General features: G+C 37.6%; 4 protein-coding genes and 1 pseudogene across 4 annotated transcripts; 1 reads left to right on the forward strand and 4 right to left on the reverse strand.

Annotated features, from left to right (window-relative positions):
* The first annotated feature begins 4,323 nt into the window (after positions 1-4,323).
* LOC147298267 (uncharacterized) lies at positions 4,324-8,515 on the forward strand. The gene is made up of 7 exons (XM_086242413.1): positions 4,324-4,750; positions 5,536-5,676; positions 5,777-6,142; positions 6,693-6,938; positions 7,122-7,214; positions 7,487-7,687; positions 8,058-8,515. The coding sequence occupies exons 1-7, from the start codon at positions 4,439-4,441 to the stop codon at positions 8,271-8,273; spliced, it is 1,575 nt and encodes a 524-aa protein (XP_086098539.1). The 5' UTR covers positions 4,324-4,438; the 3' UTR covers positions 8,274-8,515.
* A 288-nt stretch (positions 8,516-8,803) lies between these two features.
* Positions 8,804-10,735, reverse strand: LOC147298268 (cytochrome P450 716B1-like). The gene is made up of 4 exons (XM_086229868.1): positions 10,241-10,735; positions 9,557-9,998; positions 9,204-9,388; positions 8,804-9,106 (listed from the first exon to the last, which is right to left on the reverse strand). The coding sequence occupies exons 1-4, from the start codon at positions 10,733-10,735 to the stop codon at positions 8,804-8,806; spliced, it is 1,425 nt and encodes a 474-aa protein (XP_086085994.1).
* Positions 10,736-12,731: 1,996 nt separating this feature from the next.
* On the reverse strand, positions 12,732-16,819 carry LOC147298269 (beta-amyrin 28-monooxygenase-like; annotated as a pseudogene).
* Positions 16,820-17,490: 671 nt separating this feature from the next.
* Positions 17,491-20,498, reverse strand: LOC147298270 (beta-amyrin 28-monooxygenase-like). The gene is made up of 4 exons (XM_086229056.1): positions 19,892-20,498; positions 18,547-18,988; positions 18,051-18,241; positions 17,491-17,949 (listed from the first exon to the last, which is right to left on the reverse strand). The coding sequence occupies exons 1-4, from the start codon at positions 20,405-20,407 to the stop codon at positions 17,647-17,649; spliced, it is 1,452 nt and encodes a 483-aa protein (XP_086085182.1). The 5' UTR covers positions 20,408-20,498; the 3' UTR covers positions 17,491-17,646.
* Positions 20,499-20,930: 432 nt separating this feature from the next.
* On the reverse strand, positions 20,931-22,769 carry LOC147298271 (cytochrome P450 716B1-like). The gene is made up of 4 exons (XM_086229841.1): positions 22,275-22,769; positions 21,705-22,146; positions 21,346-21,533; positions 20,931-21,233 (listed from the first exon to the last, which is right to left on the reverse strand). Exons 1-4 carry the CDS (start codon positions 22,767-22,769, stop codon positions 20,931-20,933), a joined length of 1,428 nt encoding a protein of 475 aa, XP_086085967.1.
* Positions 22,770-24,682: the final 1,913 nt, after the last annotated feature.

The raw sequence follows: 24,682 nt of genomic DNA on the forward strand, positions 1-24,682 counted from the left end.
ATAAGAATTCTTATAAAGTACAATCACGTAATCATATATAAATACAAAATATTTTTAACTTCAAATGTTTATATTAGAATACAAATTTATAAATCGTTAAATCTATTTGTATACAATCTATAGCATAGATGAACTCTAGGGTCGTCAACTTAGCCAAAGAAATGGATGAATTTACCATGGCCAAGCCATTGATGCTCCAAAATATTGCATGAAAAGCGACCAGTTGCGTTGAGGTGCATATAACCAACCAATTGGATAGTAGAGGACAACTCTCTTTGCGTGTTATTTTTGTGAATCTATCAAATTATCTGTGGGTGGATCCGCTTTAGTCTCATGAGTTCTTTCATGCCTCTTGTTGTCTAAATTCACAATGCATATCCATATCTAATATGTTCAACTTTCTGGACCTGGATCCTCTACCAGGATTTTCTCTACCAGACCATACCAGACTTTAAATCTCAATCGTTCAAAATTATTTAATGGCTTAGATCATGCCACATCACATGTGCTTAATGAAGGGTTATTTTGCTTAGACCAAGACACAGTAAAAAGAGATATTATCTTATGTCTTCTGCTGTGCCTCTTTCCTTTACGGAAAAGATAAAGTCTTCTTCCCCAAATTTTTACACAGAAAGAGAAGTCCCATCCAAATTTTGCACAGCCATTGCCACAGCCAGAGTCACATGAGCACTTCCAATGGTGGGTTTTGAAGCCATACGCCACCGTTCTCCAATTTCTGATTACCGAGCACCCGCAGCGTCACCGCCGGACCCCCATTTCCCCAAATCCTAAAATACCATACTGGAATCAATTTTTTTTCCTCCATTTTCTCAGTAAACAAACAGATGCAAAAGTACGTCACTCCAAAAACTAAACCAAGACCACAAAGACCACTGATTAACAACTAGATAACCAATAAATTATGCAACTCTTTTAAAGCTTATTTATTATCAAACCTTAAAAAGAAAATATCCAGAAAAAAAACAAAGGAAAGATCAAAAGATTTTCAGAGTACATAAAAATTTTCTGTTTTATGGAGCATTCAAAGTAAATAAAAGTTTTCTAGATCATTTTCAGCGGCGCATACGGAATTAGGGATGGCAACGGGGCGGGGCGGGGCCGGGGGTGCCACCCCCATCCCCCGCCCCCGAAATTTTTTGAATCCCCGAATCCGCCCCAAATCCCCGACTATGTAAACGGGGATTCCCCGTCCCCGACCCCGCCGGGGAGTGGCTTCCCCGAACCCGCCCCGAATCCCCCACCTATGTTAAGAGAGATCGCAGAGAGAGGATGGCGAGTGGCAAACGGCGACGGCGACCAGAGAAGGAGATCGCAGAGAGAGGATGGCGAGTGGCAAACGGCGACGGCGACCAGAGAAGGAGATCGCAGAGAGAGGACGGCAAACGGCGACGGCGAGAGGGCGAGACAGAGAGGCGACTGGCGAGACTTGGGGTTGCGAGACAGAGGGGCGAGATGGTGGCGAGAGAGCGGCGAGACAGAGATGGTGGCGAGAGGGCGAGACAGAGAGGGCGAGACAGAGAGTGCGAGACAGAGAGGGCGAGACAGAGAGTGCGAGACAGAGGGACGACTGGCGAGAGTGCGAGACGAGCGGCTCGATGGTGGAGACTGGCGAGATGGTGGCGACTGGCGAGATGGTGGCGACTTGGCGAGAGGGCGGCGCGACTGCGAGAGAGACGCAGTGACTGAGAGAGATAGAGAGTTAGAGAGTAGAGACTGAGAGTGAGGGTCTGAGAGATTAGATAGATCACAGTGTTTTTTTTGTTTTTTTGTTTAGGGTTTGGTGTATTGGGGTTTGGATGTTTGGGAATTGGGGTTTTAAAACATATATATAAATATATAATTTAACAAACATACATTTATATATGTTAATACATTTAACAAAAATACATATTAATACCCTAAACATATATATTTGTTAATTTACTTAAAAAATAATTTAACAAATATATGTTTTTTCATTTATATAAAGCTTAGGGTTTAGGTTATTAATTTTATGATCTAAATTATGTATAAATATATAAATTGGAAGAATAAGGTTAGGGTTTAGGGTTTGGGTTATTAATTTTATTATCTAAATTGTGTATAAATATAGGGTTTAGGATTAATAAGTTTAGGGTTTAGGGTTTATGGGGTTTAGGCTTTTAGGGTATAGGGTATAGGGTTTAGAGTTTTATTATCTAGATTGGAATAATAAGTTTAGGGTTTAGGCTGTATGGGGTTTAGGCTTTTAGGGTATAGGGTTTAGAATATATGGTATAGGGTATAGGTTTAGGGTATAGGGTTTAGAATATATGGTATAGGGTATAAGGTTTAGGGTTTAGGGTTTTATTATCTAGATTGAAATAATAAGTTTAGGTTTTAGGCTTTATGGAGTTTAGGCTTTTAGGGTGTAGGGTTTAGGATATAGGGTATAGGGTATAAGGTTTAGGGTTTAGGGTATAGAGTATATGGTTTAGGGTATATGGTATATGGTAGGGTATATGGTATAGGGTATAGGGTATAGGGTTTAGGGTATAGGGTATAGGGTATAGGGTATAGGGTATAGGGTATAGGGTTTAGGGTTTAGGGTTTAGGGTATAGGGTTTAGGGTTTAGGGTTTAGGGTTTAGGGTTTAGGGTTTTATTATCTAAATTGTGTATAAATATATAAATTGGAAGAGTAAAATCATAAGAACTTGTTGGTCTGATGGTAAGGAGCTGTGGGAGAAAACTTGAGGTGCCAAGTTCGATTCTCCTACATGACACTTTTAACACTAAAATTTTAATAATATATATTTGGTGTAAACGGGGCGGGTTCGGGGTCGGGGGAGCCAAAACCATACCCGCCCCGCCCCCGACTCGGGTCCCCGCCTAAATCCCCGAATCCGAACCCGGCCCCATTTATCTCCCCCATTAGTGTTTTAATCGGATCGGGTCCCCGCGGGGATTCGCCCCCGCGGGGATTTTTGCCATCCCTATACGGAATCTTATCGGCGTCGAGTGACTATGGTGACGCTGAGAACTTGTAGATCAACATCTTCCATACTAATGGAACTAGCGGTGATGCGCGGAGGTAGGTGCTCAGAGATTGGAGTTGGTAAATGGCGGCGTTTGGCTTCAAAATCCACCACTTTTGGAAGAGCTAATGTGGTTCAGTGGTTGTGGCTGTGCTCTGTGAAAAAATTGGAAGAAAGCGATTGTATGTTTTTTCCTCAAAGAAGGAGACTTCTTTTTTCATTAGTCATAATGGTCTTAAAAGATGAAGACGGTAGGGTGTCCTTTTACTGTGTCTTGGTCTAAGCAAAATAACCATTCATTAAGCACATGTGATGTGGCATGATCTAAGCCATTAAATAATTTTGAACGATTGAGATTTAAAGTCTGGTATGGTCTGGTAGAGAAAATCCTGGTAGAGGATCTAGGTCCCAACTTTCTAGTTTCTAGTTTTATGTGTTTTAACATGGTTTTTTGTTAGCTTGTAAAATACTGTTCTAAAAAGAGAAAGTACTGGCATTATTTATGTTTTTTCTATGTTTATCGGATTTGAGATTTATATCATTATTTATTGTTTATTTTTGTGATTTTGTCCGATTCTTATTTATTATCTGAATCTCGATAACACAAAATTTATCACTTTCACCTCCCAAAAAAAGAGCGACAAAAAAAAAACGAGGGAAAAAGAAAAAACGAAAAAAGTTGTTGGGAATTGTGATTATAAAAAGTCGTTTGAACTTTAGTATTTATTCTGATGAGGAAATTACAGATTTAGTCCAGTTATTTTATACCTAGTTCAATTTTGGTCCACAATTTTTTTCAAGTTCTGTTTTGGTCCATTAATTGTTTCACTTGTTCAATAAAGGTCCAGATTTGTTTTCTCAAATTTGGCCTGCTTTTTACCCTATCAAATCTCACCCAAATTCAGCAAATATATACTTGTTTTAAAGCTATGCATTTCTTCTTTACAACCATATAAAGATCATTCAAATTGGAGTTCTAAAACTCAAGATAATTGACCCTAAAGTAGGGTACCCAAAACTGCCAATTTTTCAAATTTCACCAAATCTCAATTCTCTTAGATTATAATACTCCAAATTTGTTTTTATGACTAAGAAATGATGAAATATAACTTATACTTCAATTATAATTGAAGAAAACACAACCCAAAAGATTTAAAGTCACAAATCTGGACCTTTATTGAACAAATGAAACAATTAGTGGACCAAAACAGAACTTAAAAAAGATCGTGGACCAAAATTGAACTAGGTATAAAATAAGTGGACCAAATTTGTAATTTCCTCTTATTCTGATTCTCCATTTCTCCTAATGTTAAAAGAACGTTTCTTTCTCTCACTCTCTAAGGAAACGGGTTCAACGCTGAGGGATACAACAGAGAACGACATCCCCCTCTCTCTCACAGACACAGAGAGAGCAGCAGAGCCATGGCTTCTTCTCCCTCTCTACTCTTCGCAGCCTTTAGTAGCATCATCATCCTCACTACGCTCTTTGCACATTCCTTGAAATTACCATTTCACCCCCGGGACATGCTTCCTCTCTTGCCCAGACAGGTTTCGTGGCCAATCCTCAATTCTCTGCACGGCGCAGTCGATCTCTTGCCCACTTTCGTAGGTTCGGCTTCGTCCACCAACAACAGCTTGCTGTGGAAAGGTGCGTGCTTTTACGAGAACACGGCTTGGATGGAGTTCCACAACAAGAGTGGCAGCGAATTTGGTGGCGGAACTCTTCATATCAAGGTATGCAATGTCCTGAAATTTTTTTGGTTTTTTTTCTTTCATTTTGAGTTGGGTTTGTGGAAATTTGGAGTTTGAGGATCTGGGTATCGAACTTTCTTGAACTTGGAACTTTCTTTATATATTTTCCTGCTTCATTTCTTTCAACTTTAGCCGGGATTGTGGAAATATTAAGTTTTGGTTATCTGGATGCTCGATTCTTTCTTTATTTCAAGAAAATTTGTCTTCTTTTTTGTAATTTTTGTTTTGGGGTTTTTGTTTGATTCTATGTGATGTAATAGGAATTTGGAGTATTGGGTTTTGGGGGTACTGTAGTTGTTGACTGTACAGTGGGAATTTAGGCTTGTGGGTTTACTGCTGTTGGTTTTCTCTAGGTTCGGTGGTTCAATTGGTAAGCTAATTGGATATTTTAGAGTGTCAGAGTATTGGATGCTGGATATTAAGGTTTTAGCTACATTTTCGGTTAGAGCCTCTCTCGGGTCTCTTTTGATTGTTCTGTGAGTTATAGATCCAAAACATATTCATTTGGCTTTGTGAGTTAATTTTGTAGAACATTTAGGTATCGGGTATGTGAATATACTATAGGTGTGACTTATGTAGTATTTCTGCTTTTGAACTTCTTATGATGGTTTGCTTCCGATGGGAAGGAAAGTACCTAATTTAGGCTTTGAAGAATCTTAGATTTTCATGAAATACTGAATTCTTATGCTTAGAAAATCTAGGCCATTTATCAGAGTTTTCATGCTTGTATTATAATGGTTAAAAATTGAAGCTGCGTTTGTATCCAGGTTAGCAAGCCTCATAGTTGGACATGTATGGACATTTATGTCTTTGCAACTCCGTACACTGTCACATGGGATTACTATTTTCTGTCCCGGGAGCATACACTTGAGTTTAAAGAGTGGCAAGGAAAAGCTGAGTTTGAATATGTAAGCTTCCACTATCTAGTATTAAGAAATTACTTGATATTCTAATTTGGTTTGAAATAAAATTTTGGGTTTAATCTGGTCTTTAATGTTACCAAATCAGGTCAAAAACAGGGGAGTTTCTATTTTCCTCATGCAAGCAGGTATGTTAGGCACCCTTCAAGCACTGTGGGATGTCTTTCCCTTGTTTACAAATACTGGATGGGGTGAGAACTCCAATATCGGGTTTCTAAAGAAGCACATGGGTGCTTCTTTTGATCAGCGTCCTCAACCTTGGGTAACAAATATTAGCATCGATGATATTCACTCTGGAGATTTCCTTGCAATATCTAAGATTCGGGGGCGGTGGGGTGGATTTGAGACTCTAGAGAAGTGGGTCAGTGGAGCCTATGCTGGTCATTCTGCTGTTTGTTTAAAGGATTCTGAAGGAAAGCTATGGGTTGGTGAATCAGGACATGAAAATGAGCAGGTACAAAGTTGCTAAAATACTATATGTTATTGTACACCTGTGTTACCTTTGGGCCTAGTGGCACCTTCTACCCCTTAGGAATAAGGGTTTGGAGGTTCAGTTTCTGATGAATGCTTGTGTGTGACTTTCATGGCATTCGTTTAAAAAAATTTACAACTGCTACTCTGTGTAGTTATAAGTTTTATTCTTCTTCTTCTTCTTCTTCTTCTTTTTTTTTTTTTTTTTTTTTTTTTTTTCAAATGTTATTATTTTCTTCCAGTATTCTATATAGTCATGCACCATTACCAGGTCAATCAAAGAGTACTAATTTAAATTATTATTATATATAAGGATTACTAATGATGTAACTAAGATTTTTGCCCTTGCGCAATGGTTCAATTGGCAGGGGTGAAACGGGATGGGATGGGTCTTAGGTACCAATGAATATGAAACAATATTAATCTCTCTCTCTTTGTATATGTATATGTATATATGTATATTATAATATAATATAATATAATATAATTTGTGGTTAATGTTAAGGTGGTTCTTTTTTCCTTTCATATTCTAGGGAGAAGATATTATTGCTGTGCTGCCATGGGATGAGTGGTGGGATTTTGAGCTGAATAAAGATGATTCCAATCCCCATATTGCATTGCTTCCCTTGCATCCTGATATGCGAGCAAAGTTTAATGAGACTGCTGCCTGGGAGTATGCAAGGAGCATGGCAGGCCAACCGTATGGATATCATAACATGATATTCAGCTGGATAGATACTATAGACGGGAACTATCCACCCCCTTTGGATGCTCACCTGGTACTATATTTTAACTGCATTAAAGATTTCTTTGCCAGGCTAGGTCTACTGTATTAGTGAATGATCTTTTAACGAATCTCCTCAGTTTTGCTTTTGGCATTATTTAGTGTCGGAGAATTTAGTGAGTGTTATGCAGTCAATAGAAGATTATGTATCCTCATTGCTTGCTCTATGGTTATGCAGGTTGCTTCTGTTATGACAGTTTGGAATCAAATACAGCCTACATATGCTGCTAACATGTGGAACGAAGCCTTGAACAAGCGACTTGGAACTCAGGTGTTGAGAAACTTTTTCCTTGCATTGCAATAATGTGGCTAATATCATGAGTCCGGTGTAACTCTCTCTTTGACAAATATGTTTTATAGCCCCCATGGCATCATATTTCAGGAGGAAATGATAAATGGGCATGCCTTCAGTTAGAAAGATCAATTGGTCAAGATTTTTAGTTTTCGTTGGAAATCAAGCAATTAGTGAAGATGATTTTTGGAATTCATTGTGTCATCCTTATCCTTTTCCAGTGTCTGATGTACCCTTTGTATTTCTTGCAGAACCTTAGTTTCCCTGATATTCTAGTTGAAGTTGAAAGGCGTGGGTCATCCTTTGATGAACTGCTGACAATTCCTGAACAAGATGATTGGCTATACAATGATGGGAAGTCAACATCATGTGTGGCCTTCATTCTTGAAATGTATAAGGAGGCAGGACTGTTCGTTCCAATTGCCAACTCTATCCAAGTCACTGAATTTACGGTGAGCTTATCCAGAATAAAATTCAATATCTGTTTGCCTGAATAAACAGGTCACTTTTTGCATCATCTCCAAAATTAAATCCACTGTCTAAAAAAAGGCAGAATTGTTACTAGTTCCAGGGAGCCAAAAGATCAATGATGAGTGACCTCTTCTCTCTTCCATATGAATTGTTATAATATTATTGCTATATGTTTTTTTAAGTGATATATACTAATATTTGCAAAAAAAAAAAAAAAAAGTGAACAGATTATTGAGGTTAATGTAGCTGTCCATTTAAACTTTAACCTATTGGGTCCTTTGGAATGAAGTTTTTTTATAAGGACGTTATATATTGATTTGTATTAATTAACTTTATTTTCCATTAATGCAGATAAAAGATGCTTACATGCTCAACTTCTTTGAAAATAATTCAAGCCGTCTGCCGAAGTGGTGCAATGATGGGGACACTGTGAAGCTTCCTTTCTGTCAGATTAAAGGGAAGTATCGAATGGAATTACCTGGATACAACAGTATGGAACCATACCCCCATATGAATGAAAGGTGCCCATCACTGCCCCCCAAGTACTCCAGGACCAAGAATTGTTAGTCTTCAATTGGTTCCTCTCACAGATTTGTTACACCTATGGTTGATACCATACCGGTTTCTTTTGGTTTTAGTTTAATTCTATTGTTGGATATGAAGGTATGAACTATGAAAGATGGCGAAGCTGTAAATATTTTCATTAGTCAGGTGCAAATAGAAGGCAGGGTCAATGTTACAATTGTTGTACAATGTACATGATTAAAAGAATATGATTCGTAATGCAAAAGGGTTTGAATGTCCGACTCTTACAAGAATGAGTTCTGTATTTTTCCTTTTTTCAGTTTCATTCCAAATTGATTAATAAATGCAAAAGGGTAACGACTACTTCTGAAGGAAGCTCCTAGAATTTAATTGCTTAATAAATGCATGGATAGTTTATAGAATTATTACATTGAGACATGCTCTCTGTTTTTACAATCTGTCCACAAGCTTGATTGAAAATTCAAACAATTCATAAATTACGATTGATAACATTACCGGAACATTTCTAAACAAGCATGACAGCTCTTTAATTTGATAAAACAACTTAATATTTAACATGGTTTCCTTGGCGTGATCTGTATGGGTAGTCCTCTAGTAGGTACTGGCATGGGAGCCCTACTGAAATTACTGTCTGCACTTAGCTTCCATGTGAATTGAGTTACCATATAATGGATTTCAACAAGGTTGCTGATCCTGGCAAACTCATATCCCGGACATATTCGAGGTCCCCCTCCAAATGGAACGTAGCTGTAGGGTGGAACTGAGGCTTGGTTCTCGAACCTACTCGGGTCAAACTTTGATGGCTCTGGGAATATGGTATCATCCATGTGGGTCATAGGAGTAGCCCAGAAGATCTAATAACATGGGATGTTAGGATTTTCATCAGTTCTATATTTTTGGAAGAGAATGAGATGCTATATCAATTTATGCTTATGGTAAACTTGAACTTACTTGCCACCCTTTAGGGATGAGGTGTCCTTCAAACTCAATATCTCTCAAAGCCCTCCTGAAGCCACCAAAGATAGGAGGAACCACCCTCATAGTTTCCTGTGCTACTCTCCATGTGTACTTCATCTTGGCAAGGTCTTCCCATGTCAGAAACTCACCTGATTTGCTTCTAGCTATTTCTTCCTGTTCTGCAAACCACAAGTCAACAGGCATCAATTACATTGTATGATTGTATCAGTCCCTCTCAGGCAAGAAAATTTAACATTCTGCTTTTCATTATCTAATGCTGTGAACATATACCACAAACCTGATTTTGTTGAGAGTGAGATAGAGGGGTGGTGGGGGGTTAGGCATACCTTTAAGAACGGCTGCATAAACCGCAGGTTCGGTAGCTAGAAGCCTCACAAGAAAAGTAATGAGAATAGATGAAGTGTCATGTCCTGCAACCATGACTAACATAACATTGTGCAAGATCTCATTTTCAGTTATTTCTACTTCATTGTCAGCATTTCGGATGCTAAGCATGCAAGTGATAAGGTCTTGGTTTGGAGAAACTTTTTTTTGCTCAAGTTGCACCCTCTTTTCGCATATAATTTCCCTAATCATGCTTGAAACCCTCTTACTTGCCTTGAGGCTGCGGTTGTAAGGCGTGAAGGGAAAGTTAATTGGGACAGACCACATTCCTTCTATCATTAGTTGGAAACACCTCACCAATTCGTCTCTGCGAGATCCTGGTTCAATCCCAAAAAGCAGAGAGCATATTATGTTGAATAGGAGTTTCTTCATCTGGGGCAACACCTATCATCAATAGAAAAACTTTGTTAATTGACATTGAATTGTATAAGTTTTCTTGAGTTTACCATTTTTTTAAAGATTACAAAAGAAAAGCAGGTGCATACAGAAATATTGTTGGACAAGTTCTGAAATCGCAGGGAGGTTTTCAACACACACACACACACGCACACACTCTTGGCATTTCAACACACACACACTAACTATCTATCTCTACATTTGAAAAGTTTTTTATTGTGTTGACTTACTGTTACTTGTTGCTTGCCATGCCAATGCATCTCAAGGTGCTTCCTGATTTCTTGGTCCATTTTCCCCACATATTGCTTCAGTGACTCAGGCTTCAAGAACATCATCAGAGCATTTCGGACACGCTTGTGATCGTTTCCATTCAGCTCCAATATATTCCGGTCTCCAACAATTATACGACTAGCCTCAGTTTGTTGGCTACCAATGGTGTTGCTATCACTGGTGAATATTAACTTGTTTGCAGCCTGTCCATGAATGAAGACCGTTGGTTTGCCAAAGAGACCTAGCTTAGAAACTGGACCATACTTTCTGATTCTCTTTTCAAGCCATTGTTCTGCAGTGTTGGCACGCATAGCTCGGAGAAGACCGAGGCTGTGGCCTATTATGGGCAGTCCCAATGAACCTGGAGGAAGCCTTTTTGACTGCTTTTTTCTTCTTGTAAGGAGAAAGAAGATGGGGATGAAGAAGAGGAGAATTGCGAGAAGAAGGGTATCCATGATTTGTGAGGCCTTTGATGAAGAGAGTGAGTGAGCAGGAGTTTCCTGATGAAGATGGATTGAAGAGATTGAAATCAATATAAATGGGGAAGAAGAGAGTAGCTCTAGTAAAGGAAGCTAAAGAGTTAATTACACTTACACCCCCTGAGGTTTATCGTCTTTTCACATACATTCCCTGGGATTTCAATAATTACACATACACCCCCTGAGGTTTCAAAACTATTGCATATAACCCCCTACAAGAGAAAAAAATAAATAAACAAAAAAGAAAATATTTGTATTGAGGTTGAACCTTACACCTTGAGTAATCTTATTAGGTCATTTTATCCCTTAGTATGCCTTTTTGCATAATTTCTCATCATTTTTTGTCTCACTATAGGGGGTTATATGCAACAGTTTTGAAACCTCAGGGGGTGTATGTGTAATTATTGAAACCCCAGGGGGTGTATGTGAAAAGACGATAAACCTCAGGGGGTGTAAGTGTAATTAACTCGTAAGCTAAATATGGTTTTGTTGGCTTCTGGGAGGGTATCTCATATTACCTATAGGACAAATATTCCATTTAACTTGAAAAGCTAAGATTTGAATTCTCCATTATACTTGTTTTTATTTTTTTCAATTTTGATCATGTGTTACAAATATAAGAATTATAAATCTATGAATGCAACCGGCACACACTTCATATCTAATAATTCAAAAGGTTAACCCCTCTTAACTTCTTGTTTAGAGGGAATCCTTTTAACAAAATTATGCAATTATTACCGACTTGTACAGTGCATTGATACTCCTGAGTCCTGCTAATGACTGCAAATTGTAATATATATACTAAGTAGTAGTTAAAACCATAATACATCATGGTTTTGGCCTTTTGCATGTACACATTTGACAAAATATAAGACAAAACAAATGGGTAATACCGTAATATATAAGGTGGCCCAAGTTCTCTTGAATTATTCACTCATTGTTTCTTTTGTTTAATCAGGCAGCAAAATTAAGGTTAGTTTGATGTATGAAAGAGACATGATGTTGTCAACTTGTCATCACTTGATCCTAAATTATGAAGATGAATAATATTAAAATGAAATAATATTGTCATCACTTGACCGTTTTGTCGGTTGTCAGCAACTCGAGATGGTCCCAGGTATGAATAATAAAGAAAATGTTGTAAAAATATGTGGAAATAGGGTTTGTGGAAAAGAGAGGTAGATAGAATATGATCTTATCTATTTCATTCATCTTATAAACATTCTTATATAGAGGTAGGGTTTTTTAGAGTTTTAAACATTTACTAGTATGCCCCTACAACTAATTACATGAATAACCACACTTAATAATGTATTTACAATAGAAAACAAATAATATATAGCGGGATAAAGTTGACTCTTGTTCAATAGTAATGTGTGCTCTCTTGTTCCATTGAAAAGAGAGCATCACTCTCTTTGAAAGGAGTGAAGCTTTGGCAGGAGTTGGAAAGATTCAACTTGGGTGGCTCAAGCTTCATTCACATAAGAGAAAAACTTACATGTAAAAGGTGTATACAACTATATGACTAATATGTAAGGACATGTTGTGAATGAGTAGATGTAAACACCCATTATATGTAAGTTTTTCTTCTCAATCACACAAAATCCAACAGTTTATTTTTCTTGATTAGGTTCTTGACTGTGTGGTAGGTCTCTTATATACTAGGTTTATTTTCCTTAAATGTAGAGTTTTAGTCCAGAAAAGAAGGGTAGGCAACATTTTCTTAATAGAAAATATTAATTAAAATTATGTTTAAAAATTTTGTTAAGAGAACTATTTCTAGACCAATAGCTAGTTGTGTTTTCTTTTGATTGAAGAGAGATTGCGTATCATTCATTAAACCAAATGCTCATTGGCAGCATGTTAGTTGTTTAAATAAAATTAAACGGCTGAGATTTCAATCTTGAGGAAAGAGAGAAGAGGAGATAGATAAGAGAGAAATAGAGATCCTCATTCCAAATTATGATACAATTCAAGTTAATTTATTTTGGCTATGACAACTATTTAAGTTGATAAAACTAAAAGATGCATATCTCAATATGTACAATGGTTTCCTTGGCATGATTTGCATGGGAAGTCCTTGAGTAGGTACTGGCATGGGATCCCTACGGAAACGGTTGTCTGCACATAGCTTCCATGTGAACTGAGTCACCATGTAATGGATTGCAACAAGGATTTCGGTCTTGGCAAACTCATATCCTGGACATATCCGAGGTCCTCCTCCAAATGGAACATAGCTGTAGGGTGGAATTGATGCTTAATTGGTTCTCAAACCTACTTGGATCAAACTTTGATGCCTCTGGGAATAAGCTATCATCTATGTGTGTCATAGGGATGGCCCAAAATATCTACCAATATTATTGGATCGATGTTAGGATTTTACAAGAGAATGAGAATGAGAATTCTATTAGGGATGTTAGCAAATTTGAACTTACTTGCCATCCTTTAGGGATGAGGAATACATCATACTGAATATCTTTCAAAGCTTGCCGAAAACTAGAACAGATAGGAGGAGTCACCCTCAGAGTTTCCATTGCAACTCTCCATGTGTACTTCATCTTGGCAAGGTCTTCCCATGTCAGAAATTGATCTCCTGATGAGGATTTACTTCTAGCTATTTCTTCTTGTTCTGTAAGCAATTAAGCATCAATCACATTGCATAGATCAGTCCCTTTTAGGCAAGAAATTCCAAAATCTTGTTTTTGTTAGTCGAATGCTCATGAGCAGAAATCATCAGGTTCGTGTGTATTAAAGCGTCGTGTAGAATTTTGCTAGATATATAAGAGGATAACATTGCATACCTTGAAGAACATGTGCATAAACATCAGGTTCATTAGGAGGAAGCTGCAAAAGAAAAGTGACCACCGCAGCTGAAGTTTCGTGTCCTGCTACCGTGACTATTATGACATTGTGCAAGATCTCGGTTTCGGTTAATTCTTCTTCATTGTCAGCATTTCGGATGCTAAGCAAGCAAGTGATAAGGTCTTGGAGTGGAGAAGCATTTTTTTGCTCAAGCTCCACCCTCTCTTCGTGGATGAGTTCCTTAATCATGCTTTGGACCTTCTTGCTTGCCTTGAGACTGCGGTTGTAGCGTGTGAAGGGCAAGTTAACCGGGGCTGACAAGATTCCGGCCATCATTTGTTGGAAACACTCCATGAGTTCCTGTCTGCGAGTTCCTTGTTCAACACCAAAAAGCAGAGAGCATATTATGTTGAATGTGAGGTTCTTCATCAGCGGCAAGACCTATCAACAGCAAAAAAGCTTTGTTAATTGACATTGGTACGAGAATTTTCAAGACCAAACTGGTATGTAACTTAATTGGCATTGGTATGGAACTTATCATTCATTTTTTTGAGGACTATCCCGCAATGTAATTTCATAACATGAACCGTTCATTTTTATGTCTCACTTTGGGGATTAAAGGGTCATCATTGTAAATAATCATCCAATTTGAAAATTATTTAGCTATTTGATTATCATCTTGATGATTTTAGTGTTTCTAGATAATATTGTATTGCATGATGTGTGTCATTTTGGTTTTCTAATAGTTTAAAGAGGACACTTTTTTAGCTTTTAAAGGACGCCAAAAAGCATTCTCTGAAATAAGGAAAATAGAGGTTACTACCATAGAGGACATTTAACAATCGCCCTCTATTAGCTATTTTGTAGTAGTGATCCTTGAAGAAGAGTTAAAAATTTACCATTGGAACTACGTTATGGAATGAGACCAATTAAATGGTGTCATATTAAGTTACATAATCTACATGAATGTTGATTGTCGCGTCACTCAAGTCAAACACGTGTACAACTCATTGAGTGCGTAAAAGCATGTCTCATGCATGTGACATGCTTTAACCATGAAAGAATTTGAAATATTCAACCCAAAACTAATTGAAAATGGGTGGAGAAGCTCAAACTCTCTAGCCCAAACTTTCTCTCAACAGTCAGGTAACTTCTCACATCAAATTCCCTAGCCCACAAATTTTGCAAGAAATTAGAAAATAAACGAGAAAATAAACAAAGTCACAAACACAAAACACCAAAATTAACGTAGTTCAAAACTAGAACTATTTTCACAGGCAATGAAATACCCAAAAGTAGCTCACAGAGTCACATGCTCTACTTTCAAGGGCAATGAAATACCCAAAACTCACAGGTTCTCTCTCTAAATTGTGATCATCACATGCATTCTAAAAAGACTTAAAACTATCCTACATACATGAGAAATGACATAGGGCTTCATTAGGTGAACTGCTCTGCAAGAAACTAATTTGCTCTCTGAAGGTCAAGGTTGTTCGAGTACTTTTCTTACTAATTATAGAACTAGAGCTACAAGACAGAAGGCCTACACTTAATTTTAAGCCACAAGGCCCACAACCCAACAGTTGTTGAGCCACAAGGCCCACAACTCACAACCCTACATGGTTTCTTATCTTTGTAGTAGACTAGTAGGCAAGGAATGAAATTTCGAAAATTTCGGCGAAATTTTGTTTTTTTTTTTTTATTCTGAAATTTTATCACATGTCTCTTATTTTTCGTAAAAATTTTGACGAAATTTCAATTATGAAGCCAGTGTGTTTTTGTAAAATTTCTCCAAATTTCGTCGAAATTTCGCTATAACTTACTAAAGTCACAAGACACCAATCTTCACTAACAGTCTAACACTCCCAGCGGCAAACACCAGAGGGAGAGAGGGGAGGAAAGGCAAGCTGGCCTTGTCGCCAAAGGTCGTCGGAGGCGGCAGATCGGAGGGTGATTGAGGAGGGAGGACAGAGAAGAGATCGGGGAAGGAGAGGAGATCGGGGAGGGAGAGGAGGAAGGAAGGAGGAAGGAAGAAATCGTGGAAGGAGAGGGAAGAGAGAAGACTGTGTGCAGGTCTGGGAGAGAGAAATGAGGGAAGAGGAAGAAAGTCACTGCAAGGAGGAAAAAGTCATGGGCAAGGAGGAAAGGAAGGAAAGAAGAAAAAAAAAAAAAAGGAAAGAAAAAAAAAAAGAAGAGGCTTTAGGGTTGTTTGGGGTTTTGAGCCTTTGGGCAATTAGAAAGAAAGAAAAGAGTTTGGGGTTCGTTTGAGGTTTGGTTTAGCTCTTTTGGAGTTTCGTTTAGTTGTTTTTAAATTATAAACCCTAATATATTTTTATATAAAAAATAATTAAAAATACCCTAAAAAGCCTAAACCCTAATATTTTATATCATATTATAAATAATATAGAGTATATAAGGTTTAGTGCATAGATAATATAGAATATACTAATTTCATTTAACAATATTTGTCTCCGACGCTCATTATATTCATTTTATATCACATAAAACTTATTATATAATTTGATTTCTTCAATATTTTTTATTAATGTAGTAAATAATATGTTAAATAAACATATGGTCAAGTTTCATTCAAAATTTCCATTGTTTTTGTCTAATTTTGTCGAAATCGAAATTTTTATCGAAATTTCCATAAAAAATTTTCTCAAAACCGAAATTTTACTCTTTGCTAGAAGGTAACCAAAAAAATAAAGGGTTTCTTAAAAAAAAAAAAAAATGTAAATCACCCAAAAGTTTTTGAGATCATTGACTTACAGTCACTTGTTGCTTGCCATGCCAATGCATCTCAAGGTGCTTCTTGATTTCTCCATCCATTTTGCCCAAGTGACTCAGGTTTCAAGAACAACATCAGAGCACTTCTCACACGTTTGTGATCGCTGCCACTCAGCTCCACTAGATTCCGGTCACCTAAAATCATTCGAACCGACTCTGTTCGTTGGCTGGAAATGGCGCTGCCATCATTACTGAATATGAACTTGTTTGCAGCCTGTCTATGAATGAAGACTGTTGGCTTTCCAAAGAGACTCATCTTAGAAACTGGACCATACTTTTTGATCCTTTGCTCAAGCCATTTCTCTGCAGTGTTGGCACGCATGGCTCTGAGGAGGCCAAGGCTTTGGCCTATTATGGGTAGTCCCAATGAGCCAGGAGGAACTGGAAGCCCGTTTGATTTTTTCTTGTGATAATGAGAAGGAAGATGGGGATGAGAAAGAGGAAAATTGTGATAAGAAGGGTATTCATGATTTGTGTGGCCTTGTTTGTGAGAGAGTAGGAGTTTCCAGAGGATGGGTTGAGTTGAAGAGGATGAAATTCAATGTACATGGGGGACAGTAAAAAGGAAGCTACTTATGTTTTTGTTTGGTTTTGGGCAGGCATCTCTTAACTACCTACAGGCCAAAATATTCCATCTGGATCTCTCAAAAGTCAAACCCAAACCCCACCTAGCTTCCTGATTAAAAAGAGTCATTTCAACAAAATAATGCAAAAGCACAGTGGGTAATTCTTGTCTTGTTTGGGAAACAACACATTAGTTTCGGCTGTACAAGAATATCCTCTATGTATCTGTCAGTCTCTTATCTGTCTAGGGTAACAAAGAAGCAGGCTGACGATCCACTCCCTCACCATATACGTGGAATGGCCTGAAAATTGAATGTATCAGGTAAATTGAGTGTTTTTACACTCTTGTGGGTTCAAAGACTAAGACGTTTGATTTTACAATTCACGCGCTTCATATTAGCTGGCCTTTAACCATTGGGCCACCTGTGTAGGTTTGTCACTCTCACATTAAGGTTATCAATTTTGTTTCTTTACATACATGTGGCACTTCCTGTGTAAAATTATCATACAACTTCTATGGTAGCTTGGTAGAATTTACTTGTTTTAATTAGTGCATGAATAGCTTATAGCATTGTTACAGTGAGAAATAATATCCTCTGTTTTTACAATCCATCTGTCCACAAGCTTGATTGAAAATTTGAACTCTAATTATGATCAATAACATTAGTGGATCAAATTAACATTTCCTAAACAAGCATATATATGATACAAATTAAACATGTTGTACATATTTACAATGGTTTCCTTGGAAAGATTTCTATGGGAAGTCCTTGAGTAGGTACTGGCATGGGATCTCTACTGAAACAATTGTCTGCACATAGCTTCCATTTGAATTGAGTGACCACGTAATGGATTGCAACAAGGATTTCGATCTTGGCAAACTCATATCCCGGACATATTCGAGGTCCTCCTCCAAATGGAACAAAGCTGTAGGGTGGAACTGATGCTTGATTCTCGAACCTACTTGGATCAAACTTTGATGCCTCCGGGAATATGCTCTCATCTATGTGAGTCATAGGAATAGCCCAGAATATCTAACATTATAGTACAGGATATGTTAGGATTTTCATTAATTCTATATTTTTAGAGGATAATGAAAAGTTTATACTTATGCTTACAGTAAATTTGTACTTACTTGCCACCCTTTAGGGATGAGGAATCCATCATACTCGATATCTTGTAAAGCCTTTCTGAAGCCACCGAAGATAGGAGGAGTCATCCTCAGAGTTTCCTGTGCTACTCTCCATGTGTACTTCATCTTGGCAAGGTTTTCCCATGTCAGAACTTCTCCTGATGAGGATTTGCTTCTAGCTATTTCTTCCTGTTCTGCAAACCATAAATCAACAAGCATTAATCACACTGCATCTAGTCCCTTGTTACTAAGCATTATTTTTTTGTACTTATATCATCATCAAGAAAACCATAATTTTTGTAAGGTGTTTAAGTTTTTAATAAATTACCAAAATGCTTTTACTAATGGATTCTCCTTATTTTTACAATTTCGCAAATCATATAGATGCATTTAGGTAGTGAATAGTGATCAACCTGAACACTTAATTTTTCGTGTGTGCTAATGAATCATGTAGAAATTTTCCAAGTGTAAGAGGTGGGGGCAGTCGGGTTATGCATACCTTGAAGAACGGCTGCATAAGCAGCAGGTTCATTAGCTAAAAGCTGCAAAAGAAAAGTAACCACTACAGCTGAAGTGTCATATCCTGCAACCATGACTATCATGATGTTGTGCAAGATCTCTGTCTCGGTTAATTCTTCTTCATCATCAGCATTTCGGATGCTAAGTAAGCAAGTGATAAGGTCTTGGCACGGAGATGCAGTCTTTTTCTCAAGTTCCACCCTCTTTTCGCGTATAAGTTGCTTGATCATGTTCTGAACCTTCTTGCTTGCCTTGAGGCTGCGGTTGTAACGTGTGAAGGGCAAGTTAACGGGGACTGACCACATTCCTGCTATCATCTGCTGGAAACATTTCACGAGTTTGTCTCTGCGAGTTCCTTGTTCAACCCCAAACAGCAGAGAGCATATTATGTCGAATGTGAGGTTCTTCATCAGCGGCAAGACCTATCAACAGCGAAAAAGCTTTGTTAATTGACATTGGTACAAGAACCTTCAAGCCCAAACTGGTATGTAACTTATTATAAAACTTACCATGCATTCTTTTGGGACCATCACCACACAATGTAGTCTCATGATATTGCTTCAAGGATTAGAGGGTCATCATTGTAAACAATTCAACCAATTTAGAATTCGTATTTTAGTGTTTGTTGAAAATATTGTATTGTCTATTTTCTTTTTTGGCCAAATTGTATTGTCTAATTATTTTGAGAAAAAGGCTATATTAAGTTGCCACCCTTGGGGGCCAAAAGATGTGAACCCCAAATTAATTGGCTATGGGTGGAGATGTTTAAGACCTTATAAACTACTATACAAGGTTTTACATTCCTGATGTGGGATCTTTTTTTCAACAATTAGTTAGCCTTGCACACCAAACTTCCTAGCCCCAAAATTGTTAGGAAGAAAATAAATTAAGGCTCAAAATTAGAACACCAAATTTAACGTAGTTCATGGCCTAAAAAAATGTAACGTAGTTCAAAACTAGAACTTCTTTCACGGGCAATGAATAAAAATCCAAAACTCACAACTCTCTCTCAAAATGGTGACCATCACATGCATTCTAAAAAGACTTGAACCATGGATTATCCTACCTATATGAGATATGACTTAGGGATTCATTAGGTAAAGTGCTCTCTAAGAAAAGTGTTGTCTAAGTACTTTTCTTACCATATCCACAGAACTAGAGCTACAAGGCCCACATTTAAGTTTGAGCCACAAGGCCCACAATTCCACATGGTTTCTTATCTTTGTCGGCCGTAACCAAAAAAAAAAGGGGTTACAGTCTTACAGACTACTTACAGTTACAATGTAATTCACCCAAAACAAAAGTTTTTGAGATCGTTGACTTACTGTCACTTGTTGGTTGCCATGCCAATGCATCTCAAGGTGCTTCTTGATTTCTTGGTCCATTTTGCCCACATACTGCTTCAGTGACTCAGGCTTCAGGAACAACATCAGAGCACTTCTCACACGCTTGTGGTCGCTGCCACTCAGCTCCAACAGATTCCGGTCACCCAAAATCATTCGAATCGACTCTGTTTGTTGGCTGGCAATGGCGCTCCCATCACTGCTGAATATGAACTTGTTTGCAGCCTGTCCATGAATGAAAACTGTTGGCTTTCCAAAGAGACTCATCTTAGAAACTGGACCATACTTTTTGATTCTTTCCTCAAGCCATTTCTCTGCAGTGTTGGCACGCATCGCTCTGAGGAGGCCAAGGCTTTGGCCTATTATGGGCAGTCCCAATGATCCTGGTGGAACTGGAAGCCCTTTTGATGAGTAGTACTTTTTTCTTCTGATAAGGAGAAGGCAGATGGGGATGAGGAAGAGGAGGATTGTGAGAAGAAGGGTATAATGGGAATTCATGATTTGTGAGGTCTTGTTTGGGAGAGAGAGTGTGTGAGAGAAGATGGGTTGAAGAGAATGAAACTCTGCAAATGGGGGTGTGGAAAAAGGAATCTACTTATGTTTTTGTTGGCTTTTGGATGAGCATCTCATACTCATAGGCTCATAGCCTAATTAATATTCCATATTGACCTTGGAAAACCAAACCCCACCTAATTAAAAAGAAACTAAATTATGCAAAAGCACATGACATCACTTTTCTTGTCTAGTTTTAGACTTTTAATAAGAAGTTGGAAACAAACACATTAGTTTTGGGCCTTTTGGCTTTACATGAATACCCTATATGTAGTGGTCACTCTCACATTATTGCCTGAATAGCTTATAGCATTGTTACATTAAGAAATGATATCCTCTGTTTTTGCAATCCATCTGTCCGCAAAGCTTGAGTGAAAATTTGAACTCTAATTATGATCAATAACAATACTGGATCAAATTAACATTTTCTAAACAAGCATATGATATAAATTAAACATCTTCTAAATATTTACAATGGTTTCCTTGGAAAGATTTCTATGGGAAGTCCTTGAGTTGGTACTGGCATGGGGTCCCTACTGAAACAATTGTCTGCACAAAGATTCCATGTGAATTGAGTAACCATGTAATGGATTGCAACAAGGATTTCGATCCTGGCAAACTCGTATCCCGGACATATTCGAGGTCCTCCTCCAAATGGAACAAAGCTGTAGGGTGGAACTGATGCTTGATTCTCGAACCTACTCGGATCAAACTTTGATGCCTCCGGGAATATGCTATCGTCTATGTGAGTCATAGGAATAGCCCAGAATATCTAACATTATAATAATGGATCATATGTTAGGATTTCCATCAATTCTATATCTTTAGAAGAGATTGAAATTAAATTCCATACATATCTATGGTTATAGTATACTTGAACTTACTTGCCATCCTTTTGGGATGAGGAATCCACCATACTCAATATCTTTCAAAGCCTTTCTGAAGCCACCAAAGATAGGAGGAATCATCCTTAGAGTTTCCTGTGCTACTCCCCATGTGTATTTCATCTTGGCAAGGTCTTCCCATGTCAGAAATTCACCAGAGGATTTGCTTCTAGCTATCTCTTCTTGTTCTGGATACCATAAATCAACAAACATGCATCAATCCCTTTTTTTTTTTATAATTAATTAAGGGTCCCGATATGTTTGTGTCATGTAAAATTATCATAATTAAGTTCAATCCTGACCCATTAAACTCATTCGTTAATTAATTAACATGTTGTGTGGTGTTGTATTATGCATACCTCGAAGAACACCTGCATGAACAGCAGGTTCATTAGCCAGAAGCCGAATAAGAAAAGTAACCACCACAGATGAAGTGTCATATCCTGCAGCCATGACTATCATGATATTGTGCAAGATCTCAGTTTCGGTTAATTCTTCTTGGTGTTCATCATTTCCGATGCTAAGCAAGCAAGTGATAAGATCTTGGTGTGGAGAAGCAGTTTTTTTATCAAGTTCCACCCTCTTTTCGCGTATGAGTTGTTTGATCATGTTCTGAACCTCCTTGCTTGCCTTGAGGCTGCGGTTGTAACGCGTGAAGGGCAAGTTAATTGGTACTGACCACATTCCTGGCATCATCTGCCTGAAACACTCCACCAGTTTGTCTCTTCGAGATCCTCGTTCAACCCCGAAAAGAAGAGAGCATATTATGTTGAAGGTGAGGTTCTTCATCAGGGGCAACACCTATCATGCATCAACAGTAGAATCGTTGGGATGGTTTTGATCGTATCTCAATCACCAACTTGATCATGTTTTAAATGAGTGGTAATTTAGTTTTTCACAAGTCAAAAGAGTGAAAAGTGGTAACTTACGGTTACTTGTTGCTTGCCATGCCAGTGCATCTCTAGGTGCTTCCTGATTTCTCCGTCCATTTTGCCCACATATTGCTTCAGTGATTCGGGTTTCAAGAACAACATAAGAGCACTTCTGACACGCTTGTGATCGCTGCCATTCAACTCCAATATATTCCGGTCACCCAAAATCTTTCGCATCGACTCCATTTGTTGGCTAGCAATGGTGCTGCCGTCACTGCTGAATATGAACTTGTTAGCAGCTTGTCCGTGAATGAACACTGTTGGCTGGCCAAACAGACTCAGCTTAGAAACTGGACCATACTTTGTGATCCTTTGTTGAAGCCATTTTTCTGCAGTGTTTGCACGCATAGCGCGGAGAAAGCCAAGGCTTTGGCCTATTATGGGTAGTCCTAGTGAGCCTGGTGGAAGCCTCTTTGATGAATTTTTTCTTCTTGCTAGGAGGAGGAACATTGGGATGAGAAAGAGGAAAACTGTGACAAGAAGGGTATTCATGGTTTGTGTGGCCTTGTTTGTGAGAGAGTGAGTAAGGGATTGAAGAGAATGACAACGAATTCAATATAAATAGGAAAGTCTCAACGAATTCAATATATATATATATATATTGAAATCAATATAAATGGGGGAGTAGAGAGTAGCTCTAGTAAAGGAAGCTAAATATGGTTTTGTTGGCTTCTGGGAGGGTATCTCATATTACCTATAGGACATATATTCCATTTAACACTTGAAAAGCTAAGATTTGAATTCTCCATTATACTTGTTTTTATTTGTTTCAATTTTGATCATGTGTTACAAGTATAAGAATTATAAATCTACGAATGCAACCGGCACACACTTCATATCTAATAATTCAAAAGGTTAATTAACCCCTCTTAACTTCTTGTTTAGAGGGAATCATTTTAACAAAATTATGCAATTAATTATTGTTGAAATGAGTGTTTGCCATTAATGGCGTAAAGTCAACGTTTGTCATTAATTGAGGTTAATTGCCTAATGTGTTGCATAATTGGATGCTTAAAATCATGCATTTGCAATTAAGTTAGATTTGTAATTAAGACAGATTAGTTGACTTTGTGTAAGAGCTTTAAGTTTCTTCTATATAAACCTCCCATGAGGAGAAGAATAATAACAAGATATTACCCCAAAACATTAGTTTTGACATGGTATCAGAGCCAACCTCAATTTCCTTCTGAAATTTCTTAAGGAATTTGGGCTTGGTTGTTTTGGGGTTTCTGGGTTCAAAAAATAAAGGAAAAAAAATGTCAGATTTAGTTCCTGCCAATTCCTCTGGTTCTAGTACATCACCAGTTCAAGCCCAGGGCTCAACTTCATTCGCCAATACAACCTGTTATGGGAATGAAGATTGGTCTTGGTAGAAAAAAAAATGATTGTGATTATGTTATGTCGGCAAAGAAGAAGGAGGAGGAGAAAAAACAAAAAAATAAAAAAAATAAAAGGAAAGAAAAAAGAGAGATGAAAAGAGTTATTGGGTTTGGAGTTTTTCCATAAAATTCCATGATTTGGGTTTCCCACACTTGTTATTGGGTTTCGGAATTTTTCCATAAAATTTCAATATTTGGGTTTAGGAATTTTTTCCATAAAATTTCCATACTTGGGTTTCGGAATTTTTCCATAAAATTTCAATATTTGGGTTTAGGAATTTTCTCCATAAAATTTCCATACTTGGGTTTCGGAATTTTTCCATAAAATTTCAATATTTGGGTTTAGGAATTTTTTTCATAAAATTTCCATACTTAGGTTTCGGAATTTTCCACAAAATTTCCATTATTTTGACAGTCTGTATGTGAGACAGGTTGTCATAAAAAAAAGTAAGAAGGAAAAGTCTTTTCTGAAACAAGGAGAAGCAAGAAGAAGGAGAAGTCTTTTCCAAGACAAGGAGAAGCAAGAGAGTAGATCGTGACTGATTGATCGAGACAAGATCAATGTTGCTGGGTCTAGATGAAAAGATACTCTTCAAGCTAGACATTTGAGATATCTATGTCCAGCTTGAGGGGGGGTGTTGAAATGAGTGTTTGCCATTAATGGCGTAGAGTCAACGTTTGTCATTAATCGAGGTTAATTGCCTAATATATTGCATAATTGGATGCTTAAAATCATGCATTTGCAATTAAGTTAGATTTGTAATTAAGACAGATTAGTTGACTTTGTGTAAGAGCTTTAAGTTTCTTCTATATAAACCTCCCATGAGGAGAAGAATAATAACAAGAAATTACCCCAAAACATTAGTTTTGACAATTATTACCGACTTGTACAGTGCATTGATACTCCTGAGTCCTGCTAATGACTGCAAATTGTAATATATATCTATACTAAGTAGTAGTTAAAACCATAATACAATATCATGTTTTTGGCCGTTTGCATGTACACATTTGACAAAATATAAGACA

The sequence above is a fragment of the Dryas octopetala genome, chromosome 1 (genome assembly GCF_963921425.1).
Source record: "Dryas octopetala chromosome 1, drDryOcto1.1, whole genome shotgun sequence".
NCBI lineage: Eukaryota > Viridiplantae > Streptophyta > Magnoliopsida > Rosales > Rosaceae > Dryas > Dryas octopetala.

What these genes read in the sequence shown, in the direction of transcription:
- LOC147298267 (XM_086242413.1), top strand. Translation starts at nt 4,439, where the DNA reads ATGGCTTCTTCTCCCTCTCTACTCTTCGCAGCCTTTAGTAGCATCATC. An exon ending in CCCCTTTGGATGCTCACCTG is followed by an intron (nt 6,939 to 7,121) that starts GTACTATATTTT and finishes ATGGTTATGCAG; the next exon opens with GTTGCTTCTGTTATGACAGT. An exon ending in ACAAGCGACTTGGAACTCAG is followed by an intron (nt 7,215 to 7,486) that starts GTGTTGAGAAAC and finishes TATTTCTTGCAG; the next exon opens with AACCTTAGTTTCCCTGATAT.
- LOC147298268 (XM_086229868.1), bottom strand. Translation starts at nt 10,735, where the DNA reads ATGGATACCCTTCTTCTCGCAATTCTCCTCTTCTTCATCCCCATCTTC. An exon ending in ATGGCAAGCAACAAGTAACA is followed by an intron (nt 9,999 to 10,240) that starts GTAAGTCAACAC and finishes TATTGATGATAG; the next exon opens with GTGTTGCCCCAGATGAAGAA. An exon ending in TCATCCCTAAAGGGTGGCAA is followed by an intron (nt 9,107 to 9,203) that starts GTAAGTTCAAGT and finishes CCATGTTATTAG; the next exon opens with ATCTTCTGGGCTACTCCTAT.
- LOC147298270 (XM_086229056.1), bottom strand. Translation starts at nt 20,407, where the DNA reads ATGAATTCCCATTATACCCTTCTTCTCACAATCCTCCTCTTCCTCATC. An exon ending in ATGGCAACCAACAAGTGACA is followed by an intron (nt 18,989 to 19,891) that starts GTAAGTCAACGA and finishes CGCTGTTGATAG; the next exon opens with GTCTTGCCGCTGATGAAGAA. An exon ending in TCATCCCTAAAGGGTGGCAA is followed by an intron (nt 17,950 to 18,050) that starts GTAAGTACAAAT and finishes CTATAATGTTAG; the next exon opens with ATATTCTGGGCTATTCCTAT.
- LOC147298271 (XM_086229841.1), bottom strand. Translation starts at nt 22,769, where the DNA reads ATGAATACCCTTCTTGTCACAGTTTTCCTCTTTCTCATCCCAATGTTC. An exon ending in TCATGCAGGTGTTCTTCGAG is followed by an intron (nt 21,534 to 21,704) that starts GTATGCATAATA and finishes TATGGTATCCAG; the next exon opens with AACAAGAAGAGATAGCTAGA. An exon ending in TCATCCCAAAAGGATGGCAA is followed by an intron (nt 21,234 to 21,345) that starts GTAAGTTCAAGT and finishes TTATAATGTTAG; the next exon opens with ATATTCTGGGCTATTCCTAT.